General features: G+C 46.1%; 1 protein-coding gene across 1 annotated transcript; it reads right to left on the bottom strand.

Moving 5' to 3' along the window:
• Positions 1-897: 897 nt before the first annotated feature.
• On the bottom strand, positions 898-2,635 carry LOC132234747 (dual specificity protein kinase CLK3-like). Its single transcript, XM_059696051.1, has one exon. It carries the CDS (start codon positions 2,597-2,599, stop codon positions 1,121-1,123), a length of 1,479 nt encoding a protein of 492 aa, XP_059552034.1. The 5' UTR covers positions 2,600-2,635; the 3' UTR covers positions 898-1,120.
• Between the last annotated feature and the right edge of the window lie 22,137 nt (positions 2,636-24,772).

Below are 24,772 nucleotides of genomic sequence, written 5' to 3'. Positions count from 1 at the left end.
CAGCCTCTTGGAAGGCAAGCCTGTTCAGCATAGGCATAGTCTAGTGGGGTGGGAACTGGGTGGAGGGGAATTATGGTGGGAAAAAGAGGAACAAATATAATAATCTGAACAGTAAAGATTTAATTTAAAAAAAAATAAGTAGGGCGGAGAGGATGGAGGTTTAATGGGGGGGGGGATGAGGACACATTTGTAACACCTTAACTAATAAAGAATTGAAAAAAATAAGTAAATATATAAATGTTGTTGGCAGGATCAAGAGAGAATACCAGGGGCAAATTAGATCATGCTTATTAACACTTAATCCACGACTCACGAACCACATGCAGTTCTTTTGCCCCTTGAGTGCGGCTCTTTCATAAAATAATGGCTCTTCCACAAAATACCAACTTCTGCACATGGGCCACAAAGTTTCAATCGCACTGTACGTGCGTGCCTGCAAGGGTATTTTGTGGAATACCCACACTCAAGGGGCCAAAGAGCCACATGTGGCTCGTGAGCCTTGGTTTGCTGACCACAGGTCTAGGCACAGTGAGTCACTCTTGCCATTTAGGGGAAGTATTATATAACTGTAAGGACCTGCTTGCCAGCCATGTACCCAGACGTAAGCAAGCTTTTGTGAGGATAGCAGTGTCAGACCTGCTCCGTCAACTCTTTTCTGCACAGAGTGGTAGGAAAGAGTGGGCAGTTCTAGGAAGAGAAAGATGAGCATGGGCTGGAAGGTTAATGGAGCAGAGAGCTCTTGAAGACTGATTGGATTTGAGCAACAGGCAGGACTGGAGGTGGGTGGAGAAGACTGAAAGGCTCGGTTTCAAGGGAGAACAGCAAGGCAGGTGGGAGGGTGGGCAATAGGGGAGCAAGTTTCTTTTTTTTTCTTTTCTTTTTTTTTTATTTTTACAAGCAGTAAGAAACACTTTATTATAACATTACAACATATAAATAGCTTGGGTCAAATCTGTGCTTTCTGGCAGCTGGGCATGTCTCCACCCTTGCAGGCACCTGCCTTCCTTCACGTTGCACTGTTCATTGGGTGGCTCTGGCCCTGGGGCCCAGTGGTTAGAAGCTGGAGAGAGAGAGGGCCAGGCAGCCCAGTTCCATCTCCTCATGTAGTGGCCTGTGCCAGTCATAAGCTGGGGTTGTGGCTGGTGTGGAAGGACCGCTCCTCAGGGGTGAGGCCAGCAAAGAAGGGGTGCAGCAGGGCCTCCGCCAGTGTGATGCGCTGGGCAGGGTCAATCTCTAACATCCTCCTCATCAGGTCAAACAGCTGCACATGCTCCAGGGAGTCTTGGAGCATGTACCTCTCCAGAGGCTTGTAGTTCTCCATCACATACTGGCCATCAGAACTGTTCTCATCCAAAACCAGGGCCCCTTTGTAAAAATATTTCTGCTTCCTGGTACGGTGGATCATGTGTGATGGGATGGGCCCTAGGATCTTCTCCATCATCACCAAATGCTCTCGGTTTTCGTGGGTCTGGAAAAGTACGAAGCCCCTGTAATACTCGAAGAGAATGCAGCCAATGCTCCAGACGTCACAGGGCTGTGCCCAGCCCAGCTCTAGGATCACCTCAGGTGGGCGGTAACAGCGAGTGGCCACAATGGTTGTGTGATGCTCGTGGTCAAAGGTAGCACCGCCGAAGTCAGCAACTCGGATGCTGGTGTCCTTCACTGACCTCTCCTCACAGCCCGTGTGCTCATTGTAGAGCGTTTCAAACTCAGAATTGACAAACAGGATGTTCTCTGGCTTCAAGTCTGTGTGGGTCAGTCGGTTCTCATGTAGAAATCTCAGGGCATGGCAGAGCTGGTAGGCCATGTGCCGGACATGTGGTAGGGGGTAAGGCTGGAAATGATTCTCCTTCAGGAACTCAAAGGTGTTCTTGCCCAGGAGCTCAAAGGCGATGCACATGTGACCGTGGAAGTTAAACCAATCGTACATGAAGACGCACAAGAACTGGTTCTCTTTGTCCTTTTCCTTGATTTTTTGGAGAACATTGATTTCTAGTCGGGCAGCCTCCCGGTACTTGTCCACGTTGCGAATGATCTTCAGGGCAACTTGAGACTTCCCTCTGGCATGGTCCAAGCACTCCACCACCTTGCCAAAGGTGCCTTTGCCCAGGTCCCCCACAATCTCATATCGCTCTTGGAGCCAATCGCCGACCCGGCACACCAGGTGGCCCTCCTTGTCATCTTCCACGCTCTGGCGGCAGCACGTACTGCTCTGTTGGCTTCTCGAGGAGGCACTGCTACCAGCCCTGGGGCGGCGTCTGTGGCAATGGCAATGGCAATGGTGGGCATGTTTGCGAGTCCGGTACAGCTCCCAATCCCGGGGACGTTGATGGGACCGTGACGATCCATAGTAGTCCTCTCCAAAAGATGGGCTCCGCTCTTCACATCGGTATGTGCCGCTACCACGGCGCTCCCGGTACCGCCTCTGGGAGGGTAAGCGGTCATGGCTTCTTGATCGACATCTCCAGGATGGAGGCTCCCATCGAGATGGGTATCGCAGTCTCCCTTCGTGCTCCCGACTGTAAGGCCTCCTTCTCTTCCATCGGTAGCTCAGGTACGGGTGTGGCTCAGGGGAGCGGTATCGCTTACACTGATGCATCCTCTCCCAGGCTCTGGCGGCGACTAGCAACCAACCGCCGGCGTTTTAAATATGCCCTACCCCAGTCTGGATTCCCTTTCGAGGTATGTGTCTCTCTGGCGGGCACAGAGCAGGCCCTCAGGAACACACAGGTCTTCCCTCACGCTGGCCTCTCGAAGCCACTCGGTCCCTTCTCTGGACTCACCAGGAGCAGAAAGCAGACGGCTGTTGTCTGGTTCGTGGCGCCAAAAGCGAAAGGACAACCTCCCACAAGTCTCTCCCTAGACAGTCTGGCACGGGACTGCGGGAGCCATGGCCTGACCCTGGTATATATACGCCATTACCAGGACCGAGTTATTAACCACGCCCACCAAAGTCCAGGGGCTCCGCCCCCAGGGGGGGTGGGGGGGATGAACCAGAATAAGAGGCTTTTCAGTGCTTTCCTGAAGCCAGAGAGGATTAAGTGTTAATAAGCATGATCTAATTTGCCCCTGGTATTCTCTCTTGATCCTGCCAACAACATTTATATATTTACTTATTTTTTTCAATTCTTTATTAGTTAAGGTGTTACAAATGTGTCCTCATTCCCCCCCCCATTAAACCCCCATCCTCTCCGCCCTACTTATTTTTTTTTAATTAAATCTTTACTGTTCAGATTAGTACATTTGTTCCTTTTTTCCCACCATAATTCCCCTCCACCCAGTTCCCACCCCACCCTCTGCCCTCACTCCCCATCCACTGTCCTCATCCATAGGTGCACGATTATTGTCCAATCTCTTCCCTCACGCCCACACCCCTCCCCCGCCCCCCCCCCCAAGAATAGTCAGTCCATTCCCTTTCTATGTCCCTGATTCTATTACAATCACCAGTTCATACTGTTCATCAGATTATTTATTCACTTAATTTTTAGATTCACTTGTTGATAGATGTGTACTTGTTCATAATTTGTATCTTTACCTTTTTCTTCTTCTTCCTCTTCTTAAAGGTTACCTTTCAGCATTTCATATAATACTGATTTGGTGGTGATGAACTCCTTTAGCTTTTTCTTATCTGTGAAGCTCTTTATCTGACTTTCAATTCTGAATGATAGCTTTGCTGGATAAAGTAGTCTTGGTTGTAGGTTCTTGGTATTCATCACTTTGAATATTTCTTGCCACTCCCTTCTGGCCTGCAAAGTTTCTGATGAGAAATCAACTGACATTCATATGGGTATTCCCTTGTAGGTAACTGAGTTTCTTTCTCTTGCTGCTTTAAGGATTCTCTCTTTGTCTTTTGCTCTTGGCATTTTAATAATGATGTGTCTAGGTGTGGTCCTCTTTGGATTGCTTTTGTTTGGGGTTCTCTGCACTTCCTGGACTTGGAAGTCTATTTCTTTCACCAGGTAGGGGAAGTTTTCTGTCATTATTTCTTCAAATAGGTTTTCAATATCTTGCTCTCTCTCTTCTTCTGACACCCCTATAATTCTGATGTTGGTACGCTTGAAGCTGTCCCAGAGGCTCCTTACACTATCTTCTTATTTTTGGATTCTTTTTTCATTTTGCTTTTCCGGTTGGGTGTTTTTTGCTTCTTTGTATTTCAAATCTTTGACTTGATTCTTGCGATCCTCTGGTCTGCTGTTGGGAGTCTGTATAATATTCTTTATTTCAGTCAGTGTATGCTTAATTTCTAGTTGGTTCTTTATCACAACATCAACGGTTTCACCAGTCTTCTTGAGGATCTCACTACATTTATCGGTGGTCTCACCAGTCTTTTCGTGGGCCTTATTAAATTTATCAGCGGCTTCTAGACAGTTCTTTAAAGACCTTAAAAGTGTGGTTTTGAACTCTATATCCAGCAGTTTGCTTTCCTCCAATTCTGTTGTTTGTGTCCTGTTTCTTTGTCTCGGCATTTTTTATGCTTCGTTGTGTCGATAGAGTGCCTTTCTGTGCTAAGTGTCCTAATTACCTGAGGTAGACACTCTTGGCGCACCCCCTTGTGGTCTTTGTGCACAGTCTTGTTGTAAGTAAGCCTTGATTGTTGTAGTTATCACTGTGAGGAATTGACCTCCAGGCCAATTGGCTGTGAGAATCAGCTGTGTCTGCAGTGGGAGAACTTCTGTGCTGGAGACACCCCTCTGGGGCTAGACTTGCTTCGATGGGGCTTTGGTGCTCACTGAGTCTTCCCCCTGATTGTGTCTTTAATGGTTCCATGGAGCTGCAAACTGGATGGTCCCACTCTGACCTCTGGGCTTCTTGGCTCCTGGATCTCTAGGGAGGTGACAATCTAGCCTTTGCCTGAGGCTATCCTGCAAAAGTCTCCCTGCAGGGCTTGGGCGGGGCAGGTCCCACGGAATCAACAGGGTGGGGTTAGCAATTATGGCTGCTCTCAGTCTTGCCCTCAGAGACTCTGCTTCTCAGTGTCCCAGTAATCGCTGCAAGCCCCACGGAGAGAAAGCTGCCCTAGGGTTCTGAGCAATGCCAGACAGTCCAGCTTCTCCAGTATGATTCTGGGTCCCTAGAGACTCGCCGGGAACTGGAGCTCAGAGCCTGAGACTCCCTCCCCATTGAAAACAATAACCATGCCCTCAGCCGCCAGCCCACTCCGTATGCACTCCGCACCTTAGTATTTTACTTCAGCACTGCGCCTCCTCTGAGTCTCGGTATGCTTTTCTCTTTCCTCCTAGTTGTAGAACTTCCACTCAGCCAGCCTTCCTGTGGTTCTGGATAATGTCCTTTCCGTCTTTTAGTTGTATTTTTGAAGTGGTTGTTCGAGGCAGCAAACTCCGATGTTTACCTATGCCGCCATCTTGGTTTCTCCCCTACTTATTTTTTAAAAATACGTTTCAGCAGCAGATGGCTCTTCTCCGTTCTGAAACGCCAAAAGGGAAAGCTGAATCTCCCACAAGGATCTCTCTACACAGTGTGGCACAGGATTCCAGGATGTGTTTCTTACAGGAGCAGATGGCTCTTGTCCAGTCCGTAGCGACGAAAGCAAAAGGAGAACCTCCCACAAGTCTCTCTGGCAGTCTGGCATGGGACTGGGAGCAAGTTTCTTGACCTGCTCAGCAAACTGGGGTATCTGCCATGAGCTGAAATTCTAGAATAGGTCGTGGTATCTGGTCTTTAAGTCCTATAAAGTAAGACAGGACGTAAGCAGCCCTGCAAGCCAGCAGGAGGATTGGAAGAGAGGAACCTAGTCTTGTCTTAGGAAGTCCTTGAACATTCTATTCTATCAGGAACCTAAAGCTAGTGTCCCAAGACTGCACATGCAAAGGCCTAGGAGAAAGAGGACACAGTGAGTCCAACAGTCTACACCTAATTATTGTCCCTTGGCAGGCCAGGCACTATGGGAATGTTTCTTGCTTGTTTCTTTTGTTGCCAAAATAAGATCCCAATCAATCATCGGGGCCAGGTTCACATTCAGTTTTATAGGTATTATACTATTGAATGCCTGCTAAGTGTACAGTATAACCACTTTATAGGAAGGGCACCAAAGTTTATCATAGTTGGGGGGGGGGGGAGATTTTCTTGTCTGTAACTCATGTCTCACATAACTGTGGATACTGTTGATCCTATTTCCAAACATATGCACATGCAGATGGCCTCTTGTCAACGATAGCACTGTCCCTGGAGCCCGAGTTGCCAGCATCCCTCCCCTGATTTCCCTGAGCAGCCAGGATGTATCTTTAAAATGTAAATCAAACTATATCTCTCTCCTGCCTAAAACCCTTACATCATTACCATTGCATTTGGTATCAAGTCCAAAGTGCTGACCATGGCCACATGCCCCAGTGGGCTTGCTTCTTCATGCTAGTCATTGGATTACACTCACTATGGCCTTCTTTCTGTCTCTGGAAGACACAAGCTCGTTCTTGCCCCAGGACCTTTGCCCTTGCTGTTCCCTCTGCCTGTAACTCTCTTTTCTCAGATCACCAGGTGTCTGTCTCCTTCTCATGACCCATATCTCTATTTCAAGTTCCTCTCCACATCACCCCCACCTCCATAACTTACTGTTTGATTTATCCGTTGTTATTTTCTTCATATAGCTATCACAATTTGGAATTTCTTTTCTTATTTGAATTTATTGTCTTTCCCCCTCAATTTCAGTATAAAGCCCCTGATGGCAGAGCCCTGCTTAGCTTGCTTATTCAGCGCTTAAAAATGTGCCTGGCATCAAACATATTTGTGAAATGAATGAAGTGTCACTCAGCTAGTAAGTGGCTAGACAGAGATTCCTGTGCTCCATATTTTATCTGTGTTGGGACATTCCACTCCCTCCAGCACAGGGATGAGAGAGGCAATACCTGTAGAACATGCCACAGAGAGGAAATACAGGCAGCAGTGGACAGCTGGAGAGGGGGCTGAAGGGGCATCTGTGGCCAGTCCCTCAATAGACAGTGCACAGAAGCCCAAATGGTCAAGCTGAGCAAAGAGCCTTAAGCAGAAAGAGTCATGGGATCTGTGGAGTCCAGAAAGGTGGTCTGAAAGGTCATTCGAGGCTAACAGGGCATTCTTATTGACAAGGGAGGAATGCAGCCAAAAGGGAAACTGAGGCAAAACTGTAATGTCAGCTATGGTAGCCAGGCATGGCAGCCAGGCACTAGCTGCTAGTCTGAATGAGGGATCAGACTTTCTTCCCTGGGCCAAAGGGCAAGAGTTAGGCATGCAAAATATAGGAGGAAACGGGGCACCTGCCAGAGTGTCAATTCAGAAACCTGCATGGGGTGCAGTTGGTGAAATTACAGACGTGGCTGAAGTTGGGGTGTTTTAGCTGGGCCATGAATGCCTGGGATCAAGAGCAAATATGGATGTGGTTTGGAACCGCTCCTTTCTTCCTGAGATGAAGCTGGGGTTGGCCTCAGGGCCCAGGGCACTGGGAGTCTGCATGGACTCAACACACAGCCACAGCTGTAGCTGCTGGGGAGCAGAGGAGCAGAAGCAGGCAGCCAGGAGGCCACCACACCAGGGGCCAAGTCCAAACTTCCCTGGAACCAGCAGCAACAGAGGCTGGTATAGGGCTTTGGAAGAAATCTCTCGCACAGGAGAAAGCCATGCCAGTGGCCCTTCCCACTGCCATGCAGCTGAGCTGGTCCCACTGAGGCTGGGAGCTCAGAACAGAAGTGCCTTGAAGGTGAGCTCTGCCCCATCTCTGCTCAGAGTCTGTGCAAGCTAAGATGATGTTCCTCTACACTTTACAGCAAACCATTGGCTTTCTTTGGCTCCAGAGTGTTAAATGAGGGTTGGGGTCAGAAAGAGAGTGGGAGAGGTTCCAGAGCCTCTGAGCACAGCCCCTTTCCCACATGTAGTAAAACATGATGGGAGACCCCTGCCCGTATGCACCTCTGGGGCCCGATGGGCCAGTGCCCACTCCACGTCCTAGCATGGAGGGAGCTCCCAGCAGATGGTGGATCAAACCTTGATGTTTCTGCATGTGCTTTGCACATTTTACTTGTTGGTAATGAATTTACAAATTCTTTAAAACAGAAAACAGAGCCTTCCCCCAGGCTGAACAGATGGGGAAAAAAGGCTTTCTAAAGGCTTTTCAAAGTGGCCCTTTCTTCCCCCTTCTGTCTTAATAGCTCTCTTTGTCTACACATTCTGTATTAGCTGGGAGTGAGGGAGAATCTGCCCAGCCTTTGTTCTTCTGGCCTCCAGGAGAATACCCAGCAGGCCTGCCCCAGTCACAAACCCATGGGCAAGAGAGCATGAGGTCCTGGCCAGGGACGTCCATTCTCCATCCCCAGTGCAGGAGTCACTGTCCGAGGAGGGAAGAAGGGAAGGAAAATACCTTGCTAAGATGACATCGATTTCTCGGGCAGGGGCAAGAGACCAACACTCCCCAGCAGCAGGAGTGGCGTTGATTGAGTGGGTTATAGTGGAAAACTTGTGGTGGATTGATTAATGGCCCCGGAGTCTTACCCTTTCCTGATCCATCCCCTTGGCCATATATCACTCTGCAGTGGGCTCCCACCTCTGGGAGTGGCACGAGCCCCACCCCTTACCTTGGTCATGTGACTTGCTTTGGCCAATGGGATGTTAGCAGACCTGAGGCAAGCAAAGGCTTGGAATGAACTTGCCCATTGAAGCTTGTTCCCTTGCTCCAGGAGAAGGACATGCCTGTGTAAGTGGGCTGGTTAGAGGAGGAGGAGGAAGAGGAGGAGGAGAATATGGAGCTGAGCCAATCCCCAGTCCACTGGAAAGGAAATTGGGACCAAAACATGCAAAGCAGGGGCCCTAGATAGAGAATCTAGAGAACAGCCAGTCACCTGTCTCTTCATCATGAAGACCCCCTCTGGAAGAAAAAATAATTCTGAAAATGGCTACAGTTTACCAAATGTAAATTAACTGAAAGGCCAATCACTGTACTAAACTCACAGGGTTGTTTAGAAGAGTAAGTGAGAAGCATTTAGCACAGTCCTTGACCCATGGACACACTAAATAAATGTCAATTGGTACATTATTTATGTGTATTGGCTTTAATCATTAAAATGACCCCCAAGTTAAACATTATTATCTCATTTTACAGATATGGATGTTGACGCACAGTACAGTTGAGTGACTTGATCAAAATTACACAGCCAGATAAGTGGAAAAGCTGAAATCAAAACCCACACCCATTCAGACGTGGAAGCAATTAGAGAGAACGCAGAACCAGATGCAGGACAAGCACATGTCCAGAATTAGAGCACACAGACAATGCTGGGGACGCCACAGGGGATACAACTAAGATCGGTCTTCAGCAGGGTTTCTCAAACTTAGCACTGCAGACATCTTGGGCGGATTAATTCTTTTCTTTTTTAGGGGGAGGGAAGGAGCCAGTCCTACACATTGTAGAACATTTAGCAGCATCCTTGACCTCTATCCAGCAGATGCCATTCGTATCCTCCAACGTAAGTGGTTACATCATTGCCAACTATCCCCTGAAGGGGGCAGTCACCCAGGTTGAGAACCCCTAGTTTGGAAAAATCAGGGAAGGTTGCAAGTGGTGGGTAGAGTTTTAAGAGCTTACATAGCAGATCCCAAGCTGTGAATTTTGAGGACTAATAAAAGAGTAAAAATTTAAAATAACATAGAAGAGACCATTTCAGAATGAAAGATAGCCCTTTCTAGCAAAGCATTACTGACAAGTTTGAACAAATATTCTAAAAATACATATATTTTTCAAAGCTTAACACAGGAAATTTATAGAATACAATTTGGTTGTAAATTATATTGTATGTGTTTACTTTCTTGACAAAGTTAATCAATTGCATATTTATCAGTACAAGAGTAAACGTGGACCAAAAGTCTGACTTATTCCAGTACTTTCACTTATCTTTACAAAAAGCCTCCTACGTGGTTATTGTTATTATTTTTAATTTTACCAGCAACACTGGCACATCATTATGACCTGGAACCAGAATGAGGATCAGCATTCGGTTAACAGTTGCCTTGTTTGGCTAGTCTTCAGTCTCTCACTCATTACCTCCTATTTCTGGCTTCCCTGAGTGTAGGGGGAAAGACAGGATTTATAAGGTCAAATTTCCCTTCGAGAACTGGATTCGTTTCTAGGTCTGCCACAACAAAGTACCACAACTGGATGGCTTAAAACAACAGAAATAGCAGGGTATTCCCTCACAGTTCTGGAAGACAGAAGCCCAAAGTCAGAATGTGGGCGCGTTGGTTCTCTGTGGATGCTGTCAGGGACAACTGGGCCCATGCCTCGCTTCTGGCTTCCTGTGGTTGGTTAGATCCTTGGCTGGTAGATGTATCACCCCAATCTCTGTCTCATCTTCACATGGCATTTTCTTATCTCTTATAGCACACCAGTCATGTTGAATTAAAGGCCCACCCTATGTTATTATGACCCATCTTAACTAATTAGTATCTGACATGAACCTACTTTCTAATAAGGTCACTTTCTAAAGTACTAGAGGTTAGGATTTCAATGTGTCTCTTGGGGGAACACAATTCAACCCAAAACAGTAACTTATCCTGTGACAATCTCTTACAAGACAATGCACCCGGCCAATGTGGCTCAGAGGTTGAGTGTCCACCTTTGCACCAAAGGTCACCAGTTCAATACCTGGTCAGGGAACATGCCTGAATTGCAGGCTTGATCTCCAGCAGGGGGTATGCAGGTTGGATGTTGATCTTTCTCTCTCTCTTTCCCTCTCCTTTCCTCTCTCTCTAAAAATCAATAAAAACATATTTTTTTAAAATAAAATGCATCCTTTGTTCAGATAGTACAATGTGTGCTTTTACCAGGCCTTTGGCCTTCCAGGAACATTATATCCACTTAAATTAGAAAGTTGTCCTAGTTACCATGCATGTTAAAGTTAGGATAGTATGTAAAATGTCTAACTGCTCTGAAGTGGGCAATAGGCAATAGGTAAAGATAAGGAAAGCGGGGAACTGGAGGAGGTCCTAGGAAGGCAGGTTGGAGCAGGGTCTAGGATGAACTCTCCAAAGGAAGTAATAGTGATTCTAGGTAAGATCAGTGGGAAACACTTATCAGGGGCTGATAGTGAGAAAAGGGGACGAGGGAGAGTCAATGACAGCTGCCTACAATGGGGCATGGACTGACTCAGGGTTGGTGCTACAATGGAGGGGTGTCACCAGCTTGTGCATCTGGAGTCCACCTAGCTGGGACACAACGTGGGACCCATCCACCTGGCTGAATGCTGAAAGGAAAGACACTGATAAGTGTCACTTATTTTTTGCTTCTAACAATTGTTTATTCTAGTATTTCAAAATGGCCCTGATGCCAGGCAGATCCCTGCCAAGGAAATCCTAGTAATACTAACCAAGAGATCCACCCAGGAAGAGTCAACTTGAGTGCATACTGAGGAAACCGCATGGGTTGGGTCAAACACTGCTCGCTGAGCCTCCCTGGCTTCAACATGTAAAGGCCTCTAAAGTATCTGCACAAACACAGGGTCCCCACATTCAGTCCCAAGAGTGAAGGCAGAGGGGAGTTCCATTCTAGTGCTTTCTTCAACCTGCTCCCTCTTCTGCTTCTTCCTAGATACCCCCCCCCCCATCTTGCTGAACCAGCTGTGGATTTCTTGTTAGAGCCCCAAACTAATAAATGCCACCATGGCCTGCAGTTAAATTTCTAAAATGCAATTTGCACGCAAAGTCAACATGTAGAACCCCACAACAATTGAATTCTTCTCCGCCCAAAATCAATTGTAAAAGTGTAGGTAAGACTACAATAGCGCTAAGCTCCCTGTAATAAGGTGATGTGCTAAGTGAGCATCTGATTTAAGAAGTGGCTGGCAGTACAGGACCGCATTATGCCCTCTAATCTGGAAATGCACTGGATCCCAGGGCAGCAGAAGGCACTGGAGGCACAGGGAAGGTGCAGAGCCAGTTTAGAGGTGCAGGGGAGAAGCTGGACTCATTAGTGAGGGAACACCCATTATTCAGACTCCCTTCCCTCTTCAACCTCTTTCCCAACCTCCAAGAAAAATGGGAATTAAAGTTTAGAAGCCAGGGAGAGAGCAAGAACTTTTGAGAAGGTATAAATATAAAGGAGACAGGCAGACAGGAGGGCTGGAGGGATAGATGAACAATGAGGAAGATTTGAAAGGCAGATGGGGGAGGAAGGCGCTCACAGAACAATAATGACCCACACAAGGCAGCTTGCTCTGTCTTAGGCTATGTAATTCCCAGTCTTCCACAGTGAATGTAGATGCTGGGAATAGCGACTGAATCTTCCAGTTCTTTATGTTCCGGGTGACTGCTATATGCCTCGCACATGAGGTGCTCTGGGAAAATTTGCCCATGATGATGAGACACAGGGTTTGAGAGGGCGTCAGGCTCATGGGAGAAGCCGGAAGGAAGGCCTATGCTCCAGGAATGTCCCATGATGCTATCTGGCCTCAATGGCAGGCCAGGTTGCTGAGCAGACAATCTGGGTTGGAGCCTTGACCTCTCCACTCATTAGGGGTGTGACCTTCATCTGTAAGTCTGGGCGAAGAACCTAGCACCTGTCCTGATAGCCTGGCAGGATGAAATGAGAGAATGTGTGCTGTACTCTCCACACACAGTCTGGCACGTAGACACGCATAATAAACATTAGCCTAAAACATAAAAAAAATAAAAGCATATGAAGTCATTTAAAATGTTGCTGTTGCTCAGGTCTGCTTTGAGACTGTACTAGAAGCTCAGGCCTCAGGCTTTTACTGATCTGCTTGGTGTCAGCCTGGCTTCTAAGGAGAGGAGCGCCCTGCCCCTTGGGGGATTTTCCTCCCTGCTCAGTGGGGGCCACTGATAGAAGAGAGTTTCCCGAAGAAGATCTGAGCAGGGAGAGAGATGACTCTCAACCAGCCCAAGGCCAGGACAGGATTTGCCAAGCTTCCTAGTAGAAACCCAGCAACAATAAGCCCTTACCCCCGAAAGGCATTAAGCTGCTGAAAAAATTCCACAGACATTAAAAATGACTGTCAGAAGTAGCCTGGGTTGGTAGCATGATCTCCTTTTATTTAAAACTAGAGGCCTGGTGCACGAAGTGTGTGCACTCGGGTGGGGGGTCCCTCAGCTCAGATTGCGCAGGCCAGGCCAAGGGACCCCACCAAACAGGGCTGGGGAGGGACATGGGAGGTTGGCTAGCCAGGGAGGGACTGTTGGAGGGCTCCAGGGCATGTCCGGCCCGTCTAGCTCAGTCCTGATCAGCCAGACCCCAGCAGCAAGCTAACCTACCAGTCAGAGCATCTGGCCCCTGGTGGTCAGTGCACATCATAGCAACTGTCAACTAGTTGACTATGTGCCCCCTGGTGGTTAGTGCATGTCATAGCGAGTGGTTGTGCAGCCTTAGCGTATCATTAGCATATTATACTTTGATTAGTTGAACCAACGACTGGACGACTGGACATTTAGCATATTATACTTTTATTATATAGGACTAGGGGCCCAGTGCACAAAGATTCATGCACTGGGGGACGGGTGGTGGGGTCGAGGGGTGGTCCCTCAGCCCAACCTGCACCCTCTCCAATCTGGGAGCCCTCAGGAGAGCCCTCTCCAATCCAGGAGTTTCTGTCTGTCTTTGCAATCATATGAGCGAATTGTCTGAGACCCCCAATCCAGTTTGGTTTGTTGCTCACAGAATAATAGAGGCTTTTTTTTTTCTTTGCTTCATTGGTGGAGATTTCCTGGAAATTTTAGGATATCTTCCCTTTAATTTTTCCTAGACACTCTGATTTTACTTATGTCTCTCACCTTTGCTTTCCCTCCATCCCCAACCACAAGAGCAGCCTGCTCCAGGCTCACTTTGCTCTAGTGCAGTGGTTCTCAACCTTCTGGCCCTTTAAATACAGCTCCTCATGTTGTGACCCAACCATAAAATTATTTTAGTTGCTACTTCATAACTGTAATGTTGCTACTGTTATGAATCGTAATTTAAATATCTGATATGCAGGATGGTCTTAGGTGACCCCTGTGAAAGGGTCATTCGACTGCCAAAGGGATCATGACCCACAGGTTGAGAACCACTGCTCTAGTGTCTAGGAGATCCGTCTGCCACCAGAACTACGATTCCCAGCATTCCTGGTGCTCCCCGCGCTCTGGGTATTCCCGACTGAGGGAGCCACATCCCTCCAAGCTGCCAGCTCTCCCACTCTGCTCTATGTATGCAAATTACCCGCCATCTTTGTCAGGTTAATTTGCATACTCACGCCTCATTGGCTGGTGGACATGGCTTGAGCATAGTGGAGGGATGGTTAATTTGCATGTTTCTCTTTTATTATATAGGACTAGTAGCCCAGTACATGAAATTCGTGCACTGGGGAAGGGGGGGAAAGGGGCCCCTCAGTCTGGCCTTCACCCTCTCCAATCTGAGACCCCTCAGGGAATGTCCAACTGCCTGTTTGTGCCCACACTTTTAATAGATAACAGCTCCGTTGTTGTTTCTTTCTTATGTTTAAAACCATTGGAATTAGTAGGTATTCAAAGTGTGTATACATTTTGGGGGGACACCCTGTATATCTCTAGTCAGCAGTGAAAAAAACCAACAGAAGATTTGGAACCCCCAGACAGGGAACCTTGCTCACTTCCCCACATGTCTCCCCACTTCACTTTCCACCTTTGTGGGCAGCAGGAGAATCAACGTTTTCTCTCATTAATTCGGAAAAGCATGTCCTGTCACCCGCTGCCCAGCAGGAGTGTGCTAGGCTCCAAGCAAGCGAGGCTCAGTCAGGGCAGCTTTCACTCATGGGTGCTGGCACCCAAAGTGCACATTCCTCCTCTACAGTCGCCTCGACTATCCGACTGTTTCACTGAGAGGACGGAATTCCTCTCAGCCCCTGGGTTCTTGATCTTCAACACTGACCAAAGGCACCTCAGCGAGGGCCGCCAGTGCCCACCAGGTGTGTCTATCTGCACCTGCTCCTGCCTCAGCACCTGCATTAACCCCCCAGAGGTGATCTTGTAGCTGCACTGGCCTCCGTGGGAACAGGGCATCACCACTCCTCCCTCTCACTGTCATCTCACAGGCGCCCACCCTCAACACCCAGAACACCCAGACACTCTCCAAAGGACGTGAGCGCATCAGAGGGGATGTGTGCACATCCTGTGGGGGTGTTAGGCATGCTGGGTTGATGGAAGTGCGGTGGAGAGGCGGGGGGAACTTGTGCACGCCTTGGTTTGCAACTGTTGCAGGCGTGGGAGGGTGACAGTGTGCTGGGGGATGTTCGCACGCCAGGGGGGGATGTGCACACCAGAGGCCTCTGGGTGGGCCTTGGCCTGGTCAGAGCCCACTGGTAAGAGCTGTGGGCACATCACACACTCAGTGTGTCCACTATTCAGAGCACACTCTGAGCTCTCCACACTCATGATAGCCGCCTCTGGGGTTGGTGCAGTTGGCCCAGGGACGGACAGCAGGGTGTGTTTGAGGGCCTCTGGTAGCCAATTGGACTCTGATGATATCCCCCTTACCTTTATGGGGAAATTGTTGTTACATCTTCAAACCAAGGTCATGTTGCCTATCACTGCTGATTCCTTTTCCAGGAGGGATTCTGTCAAAGACCTATGTCACTCAGCTCCTCTTCATTTTCCTCTCTGCTGTCAGTGGGGGACCATGTAATTTATTATCTAAATGGGGTTAGTTTTAAGAATAAAAGGAGGTACCACCTTGGACAGGATACCAGACCAATCAGCATAAAAGTGAGGACGCACTATTCAGGCAAGCCAGATATATGATCCCTCAATGAAGGAGTCCTCATTTTTAACCCTGTTTCTTCCTGACCCTGAAGTTGCAACCCTGTCTTGATGGAGGAGGCCCTCTCTGTGCCCCATGCAATCACAGAAAAGCTGCTTCCATATGAGGAACACTCAAAAGAGACAAGGTCTCAAGGGGACAGGCTTCCTGTCTGCATAATGTCCTCTCTCTGGGAGGGAAAGAACCAAGGCAGCCCATTTCAGAGATGCGCTAGAGGGGAAGGAGGGAAGAGCCATGCTGCTCAACAGAATAAGAGTCCCCAAAAGATAAAACACTCCAAAGAATGCCTCTCCCTGCCCTCCACATAGACAGATCTGCTTGTCCTTCAAAGCTAATCCACATCCCTCTGCCTCTGTCATACCCAACAGAATCACCCAGGTACCAGGGACCCTCTCTCCTCAAATCGTTGAGTTCTCACTCCTGGAACCAAAGGGCCTAATTATTTCCTCTGTAATATGCCTTATCCTGAGTATGTATTTTAGCATACTTAGGAGGGCAGCAGTCTTAGAGTTGCATTTTTGTAATATATATACATATGTGTGTATAAAACTTATACGTTCTATAATACATTCATAAAAACATTTTTGGAATATATATATTCACTGAATGTAAATATACATCTATATACTAAATATGTATCCATATAACCATGTATGTGTACATATGTGCATTTACATATACATGAAAGAAAGGTGGTCATGTTAGGTAAAGAGATGAACTGAATATAAATTTATCTCAAAATAATCAAAGGAAATAGCCCCAAAGAACAAGCAGTCATTTACCCAGTAGTGAGCCATGGAATGTTTACTGTGGCGGGTATAGGTGTGGGAGGAGTCAATGCCTGTGCATTGTACATCTGGTCCTTCGGTTTGTGACCTGACATGATGGGATTTACCCAGATGGTTTCATGGAAGCAATCTGACCTTGAGAGGTAGATTAACACAGAAAGTAAGACGGGAGATCATGCTGGCTACCAGGTGGGCAGTTTCCCGGAATGGATTATTCACTCCTTTTACTAGTGCGAGTAATGCCCTGGATTACTGCCCACTCCTGAAGCTGCTCTGTACTGATTTTGTTGGGCTTCAGACCCTTTGCCAGTCAACAGCTTGGAGACAGAAGACTGGTTCCCAGAGACCTATTAACATTCCTGTTCAGATTTCCACGGTGGCGGGATACTCTTCTAGGTATCCCTTGCTCACGTGGGCAGAGATGGTCATTGCTTGTCAAGCTTCCCGCCTCCTCCCTGCCATCATACATAATAAGTAAATCCTATTCTTGCCTTCACATCTTGGAAAACTTTCTTCCAAGATTAAGTTACTAATTAGAAATTATTTATACCCCAAACATATGCATGCACGTTGCTACTCAGCATGTCTCTTCCTGAGCACCCTGATGCACCCGCTGCTCTTGGAATGTCCCCATCACTCTATCTGCCTGCACTGAGGTTGACAGGCACCCTGCCCCTCGAATCTCCTGTCTGAACAGCTCTCATAATCAATGTGTGCAGAGCCCGGTTACCTCGGCTCCATCCATCTCCAGTAGTTGTTTGTCACTGGTCGGTGGTGTGCTGGAGAAAGTCATGATTGAGATGCCTTTCTCCACTCCTGGTGGAGGGGCACCTGAAGGCCAGAGCTCTTTGTGATCCCTGTGAGGAGCCTCAGGAAGCCACAGAGACCTGGGGATGACACCCCCCCCACACACACACATAAACACAGCCTCATCATAGTAATCCAACAGAATTTTTTAAAAAATATATTTTATTGAATTTTTTTACAGAGAGGAAGGTAGAGGGATAGAGAGCTAGAAACATCGATGAGAGAGAAACATTGATCAGCTGCCTCCTGCACACTTCTTACTGGGGATGTGCCTGCAACCAAGGTACATGCCCTTGACCAGAATCGAACCTGGGACCCCTCAGTCCGCAGGCTGATGCTCCATCCACTGAGCCAAACCAGTTAGGGCTCAACAGAATTTTTAAAAATCGACTCGGTGATCTCCATGAGTCCATTGACTGGTGGGGAAGTTAAAATTCTGATGCCTGTGGCATCAGCCCTTGCCTTTTTGGTGTCTCATTTAAAAGAACAATTTTAATTAGCTTTTTTTAAAAAAAAAGCCAAATAGGTGTGTTCAAAGCTTGCAGAAAAGGGAAAAGTCTGACAGAGAATGTTGGAATAATTAAACCATTGCTGCTCATCTAATTTACAAATTGGAATCACCTGCTCAGGGTGTGCCTGGCTCACTCCATCCCTCGCCATACAGCCTGATTAAGGATTCCTGGCGCCTCACTAGTGCTCCTGGACATGAATAAAGTAAACTCCCTGATCTGCAAGCTGATTCACACAGCAACTTCCCTAATAAAGCAGGAGGGAGGGCTGCCCTGGTCCATCTGTTTGTAACACAGATCTCCAGCATATCCTCAGAGAGGCAGAGGCGAGGCTGGTCCCAAATGCACTTATCGTGCTTCTGTGAATGGGTTCAATGTTTAAGATGTGGCCCCAACCACTCAGACAGTACTGAGGGTACAGCTGGGTTCAGGCATATAATTAATTATGAAATTGTTTAATTTATTCCTAGAGCAAACATTTGCTGAGTATCTACTCCATGCCCAGCACTGGGTTGGGCACCTGATGGCAGAAGAGAAAGTCACGAAGGGAGGTAATTACCACACTATGACAGGTATTATAACAAAAAACACATTTCGATTACTGTAGGAATGTAGGAATGACTTGACCATCTCAATCTACAAAGGAGAAGAGTGGAGGAGGAGTCAAAGAAGGCTCCATAGTGGAGCAGTCGGGAAGGATAGAATTTGGGGAGCCATTGTGGAATCTGAGAGGAAAACTTGGCTTCAGATAAATCATAATATTGCACTTTTCCCTGTATGATTTCAGTGCCTAGTTATATGTTGGGTGCCTCACCTTTATTCTTCCCAGCAACCCACTGAGGGCAGAGCAGTCTCATGCCCATCCTTACAGTGTAATTTTCCTGCTGCTCAGACTCCACCCCACGCCCTGTGAGTGCTTTGGAAACACTATTTTGTTTTAGTCAGTGAGGATGGGGCAACCTGAGGACTCTGAGTGGATGCAGAGCCTAGCCTTGGGGACAATGCCTTTCAGCATCCCATACTCTTCTCCAGAGTGCTTCAGTCTGGCAACCACCCCCAGTGTCCTGAAAGTCTTGATTTCGCATTGCCATCTTTCCCTAAAAGAATAGTCTCTTGCCCTAGCTGGTTTGGCTCGGTGGATAGAGTGTTGGACTGCGGACTGAATGGTCACAGGTTTGATTCTGGTCAAGGGCACATGTCCGGGTGACGGGCTTGGTGCAGCCTATCAATGATTCTCTCTCATCATTGATGTTTCTATCTCTCTTTCTCTCTCTCCCCCTTCCTCTCTGAAATCAATAAAAATACATTGAAAAATAAGGATAGTCTCTTAATACTCTTTGTGCATTTTCAAGTCAGTGACACTTAACACCTAGTATAATGTCTGTCAGGTCATAGGGCCTCAATTGCTATTTGGTAAAATCACTTATTATAAGCATGTGCTCAAGACATATAGGTAAGAGAGGGATCCATTTCCATGGAAACTCTCACCTTTTGTCTTCAGCAAGCACTCCGTGCAAACACACACAATTATAATATTTACAGACAGGACTGTCCAGACATTAGAACCTTCAATTCATGGTGCCAGGAAAATCCTCACTTACTTGCAGGCTTTCTCATTCCCATCATGTATGGTCAGAGAACAGGCTAAGGGAATCTCAGCAAATTTCCCTCACTCAGACTCTCTCTTTCTTTGAGAGCTGTCCTCCCCATTCCCAGTCTAGGGTCTCACTCAGTTCTCTGTGGTCTTCGGCTGGTCTTATCTGGCACTTCTACCAACCCCAGGCATGAGTATAGGAGGTCATTTTTATCTCCCTGACCTGCAAGTTTATGCACATAACTTCCTTAATAAAGCATGAGGGAAGGCTGCCCTGGTCCATCTGTCTGTATCACAGATTTGGCCCTATCTCTTTCTGGGAGCTCACAGGCAAAATGCTACTTGAACTCAGGACAACACTCTGTGCATTTTCCCTGATAGTGAGAAGTAGAATCTGCAAGGGAGTAAAATGCCTCCCACTCAGCATATCAAGAGCAAGATCCAGCTGTGCTTCCCCGAAGGTCCCAGCATTCATATTCTAAGAACAAGAGAATCCTCTGACATTTCACATCTATCATCCCTGGGAGGATGCAGAATGGAATTTCTTTAATACAGACATACTTGGTCATCTTGCATCCACTGTGCAACAACAGGGAGAGAAAGAGCCACATGAAAATGACCTCCCATACTCATGCGTGGGGTTGGTAGAAGTGCCAGATAAGACCAGCCCAAGACTACAGAGGACTGAGTGAGACCCTAGACTGAGCATGGGGAAGAGCAGCTCTCAAAGAAAGAGAGTGTGAGTGGAGGAAATTTGCTGAGATTTCCTTAGCCTGTTCCCTGACCATACAGGATGGGAATGAGAAAACCTGCAAGTAGGTGAGGATTTTCCCGAGGTGGCGAAACAAGCCATTGTCCGTCCCTCACCCTTAATGCCCAACCTGATGGGAATCCCGAAAAACCTGCCTGAGATAGTGTTGCTGATCAACCCTGTGTCTTTCATTTTATGCTCATAGAGTTTGCCATTCCCAAATATTGCCACACAGTCTAGCATCTTCCTTTTGCACAAAATATCTCTTAATTAACTATATTAAAAATATGTTATGATATTGTTTTATGAAAACTTGGTATGGCTTGGCCAGCATGGCTTAGGGGTGGATCATCGACCTGTGCACCAGGAGATCACAGTTCGATTCCTGGTCAGGGCACATGCCCAGGTTGCAGGCTCAATCCCCAGTAGGAGGTGTGCAGGAGGCAGCAGATCAATAATCTTCTCTTATCATTGATGTTTCTATCTCTGTCTTCCTTTATCTTCCTCTCTGAAATCAATTTAAAAAGAAAAACTGGTATGAAGTAAATGAAAAGAATAATATAATTTTTCTCAATTGTATGTATTTAAGAAACTGGAAAAAAGGCTGGTTTTTAAAGAAATGTAAATTACCAAAATTGATTGACCACAAAACAGATAAATTACCAAAGGAGGAATCAATATTAGCATAATGAACCAGGCAAAAGATAAAAAGAATAATTAACCATGACTAAGTGGTATTTATCCTAGAATGCAAGGACAGTTTGACTCTGTTATTATAATTGGTCATATTATGAGATCAAAGGATAACCTCCATAATACGGAAAAGGCTGCAACAAATGTCACATAGTTTCTTAACTTATAAAGATAGTTTCATGCAGACACACTTCCTCATTTTGATAAAACTTCATATATCTTATATGTCTTAAACCAAAAGCTTCATGCTTAATAGAAAACCATATTAGAAGCATTCCTTTTAATATCAGGAACTAAATAGTGATGTTTAGTATTGCTACCATCACTTAATATTTTTAAGGAATTATTCACTGCAACATAAAAATAGGAGTGCAAATGGAAAAGGAAGAGACGAATCTTTCATTATTTGTAAATTACATGATTAAATAACTGAAAATTTTAGAAATCAACTAAAAGTCTGTTACAAAACATAAAAGAATTAAATAAGGTTCCTGGTAGAGAAGAATCTATAGTCTTCTCATATAATTGGAAGCTATAGTGGATACAGAGATCTTATTTATAATATCCACCACAAAGATAATGTACCTAGTAATAAATGTAACAAATGCATGGTTTTTGTCTGTCTTTGCCATTAAAACACTTAAATTTAAACTGAAAAAAAATATATATATAGGTGATAAATGTAGTTTTGACTATCACTGGGAAATATTTGGATTATTCAATAAATTATAATGATAGAGAGGTTTTCAGCAAAAACTTAAAGTTGGAATGCATACCTTATACCCTACAGATTAATCAACTCCTAAGGTATAAAACATAAAAGTATCAATGCACAGAAAGCAAACAAATTTTTAATAATCTCAATTTTGAAAATTAATTCGTATAAGATTTGATTAAAATTGTAATTTTTCAAGATAAATTCTACTACATAAATTTCTATTTTTCAGTAACAAATGTGCCATAAAATATCCCTAAAAAATCACAGATGTAAAACATTTTCAATATTTATTCAAACAAATATATAAAGAACTCTCATGATCCAGTAAGAGACCAAAATGGGCAAAGGTCATGAACAACCAATTCACAGAAAAAAATTATAAACAGCCTCTAAACATTTCAAAAGATGCTCAGCCTCACTCCCGAAAGAACAGTACAATGGAATCTCATGGACATACCCTGTTTTACATATTGTTTTGCCAACAAATAAATATTTAACGACATTGTTTGCCAAGATGATAAGAAACCAGTTATTTTCACTCTGGATGAGTAGCCTTGTTAGTTAGAGCATAGTTCTGATACACCAGTTACAGGTTTCACCCCTGGTAAGGGCACATACAAGATTCAGTCAAAGAATGCATAGATGGGTGGAGCAGCAAATCTCTCTCTCTCTCTCTCTCTCTCTCTCTCAATCAATCAATCAATCAGTAAAAAATAAACCAGTTATTTTTACTCATTGCTTGGTACAACATTTTCAAGGGCAATTTTATAATATCTATGAAAATTGAAATGTGTATCTTTTACACCAATGATTCCATTACTTGACCTTTCTGTGGATTAACTTGCTCATGTAAAATCCATGCGTATCTAATATTATTCATTATAGCATCTTTGCAATAGAAAAATACTGGAAAATTGGAATGAAAAAGTCAAAATGTCCATCAGAAGAGCACAGCTTGAATAAACAATGATGTATGCATACTATGGGATAGTATACAGCTATTAAAAATAAGTAGCTTTATATGTACTTATATAAAAAAAAACTCAAGTTGCAGTTTTAATTTAAAAAAAAATGAGGTACAGAGCAAGATGTTTAATGTGCTCCATTTATTTATTATAATTGAATAAACATTCGTAAGTTCTTGTATATGCACAGAATTGCTCTAAGACATGTAAGAAATATAAGATGTGACCTCAAGAGTGGGGAACAGGGCAGCTAGGAGATGGCGTGCATGGGAGACTCACCATTTTCCACATACCGGTGTCTACTTTTTTAATGTCATACTGCATTCAAGGAACTAAGTGTCCATAGACCCCCCATGCCCCGAGGGACACTCATTTGTCTGACACTGTGTCATCTTTGCCAGAATCAGCCTTACATTCCATAGGTCCTCTTCATGGCCTTCACTCCTGGCAGAGCTCTCTACCCACTGCTTCTTACCACACCTTGTTTTCCCCCATTCCATGCTTTTTCTGGTGTTTTCTACCAACCTCGAACATCTCCCTTCCCACCCACATACCTTCAAACCTTGCCAAATCCTCAACACCAGGTGCAGTCACTCCACCTCCATAAGAGTCTCCCTGCTCACACCCCCAGGGTCCCTGTTCCTCTGGATCCACAGCCCTTTCCGGCTACTGCTGGTCACCCTGCCAGCTAGAACATAAATGCCCTGAGGGTACAGACCTGTGGTGCCATCGCTATAACTCCGCAGTGACCTATAGGTAGTAGGTGCTCAATAAAGTGCCCCCACAATGGTCATCACACTCCTCCAGCAGCTTCTATGGCTCTGGTGCGAATCCTACAGGGAATGGAAGACCCACTGTTGCACACTTGGCCAGAGGGCTGACTGGTCGGGTGAAAGTGCCTTCAAGCCTGCCCCCTGCTATGATCCCAAAGCCCCATTTCCAGGGCTGGTCTCACCTGTACTCCCTCAGCAAGGAGTGCTGTGAGCTCCGGAGTCCTCGGCTCTACAGCCCAGGAGAGTTGGAAGTCACTTCCCGCTGAATTTACTATGTATCCCAGACACACACTTCCAGCCTTCAGGGGAGACAGGAGAAAAGAGCACACGCCCAGCAATATAACCAGATCTGACAGGTTAGTTTAAAAACCAAAATGCAATTCTGACTGGATCAGAGAATGTGAAGCTGGCAGGGTTTGGAGGGTGAGGACCTAGGCCTGGCAGTCTGGTTGGGTGGGATGTGGTCTCCTTTCTTAATCACTACCCCCACGCCCAAACAGATCTTTAAAAGAAGCCCAAGCAAGAATGAGACAACAGAGTAAGTAAGACAGCGTCAGTAAAACAACAGAGGGACGTTGTTGGCAAGGGTCCTAGCTGGCTCATCAGGCCCAGGTGTAGAGACTCACGGGTCTCAGGAGGGGGTCTCCATATCATCTCCTCTTCACCAGAGCCCCTTTCCTAAATTGGGAAGGTTCAATTATTCATGTTGGCAGTGGATTATTTTTTCTTTTCTTCCTGCCCCTCTTTTGATCTCTTTTAACAAAAAATACAGCATGTTTGAGACAAAGTGTGTGCAGTTCCTCTCCCAGAAAGAAGGTCTTTGAAGAAAAGGTGAGTGATCAGAATGGAGAGAGGGAGCCTGGAGGGAGGGGCCGGCAGGAGGCAGGCAAGGAAGGGGGGTCTGGGCTCTGAGGGCAGCTTTGATCTCTCTGCACAGGATTTGCCTTTTGTGGCTTCTTTATTTCACTGTTGGGGTGAGGGGAGTCTTCTGCAAGGGTGTGGACTGAGGTTGTTAAGGAAAGGGAGGTGAGGATGCAAGTCCTTAAAATGATAGAATCAGGTGCCTGTGACCTCTCCCTTCCACCTCCAAAGGCCATCACCATAAGGAGTCCGCGGGTGAGGGATGGGTGGGGAGAAGGGCCTTTCTCATCCACCTTTCCCCAAACACACCCACACTCATCCATACACACACACACACACACACACACACACACACACACACATTCACCCCACACGTGATCACTTGCACTATCTTACAGGTGTGCACACATGATACACTGTCTCCACATTCCATTCAACCACACATTCACAGGACCTAGTCCTCACAAGATTGTGCAAAGGTGACAGCAGCAGCTTCTGTGCTTCCATCCCAGGAGCCTGTGGCATGTCCTTCCTCCTAGCCCCCAAGGACCCCAGCCCC

This window comes from Myotis daubentonii, chromosome 5 (genome assembly GCF_963259705.1).
Source record: "Myotis daubentonii chromosome 5, mMyoDau2.1, whole genome shotgun sequence".
Lineage (NCBI taxonomy): Eukaryota > Metazoa > Chordata > Mammalia > Chiroptera > Vespertilionidae > Myotis > Myotis daubentonii.
Note: the sequence above shows the minus strand (reverse complement) of the source record. Positions and strands in the feature narration are given on the sequence as shown.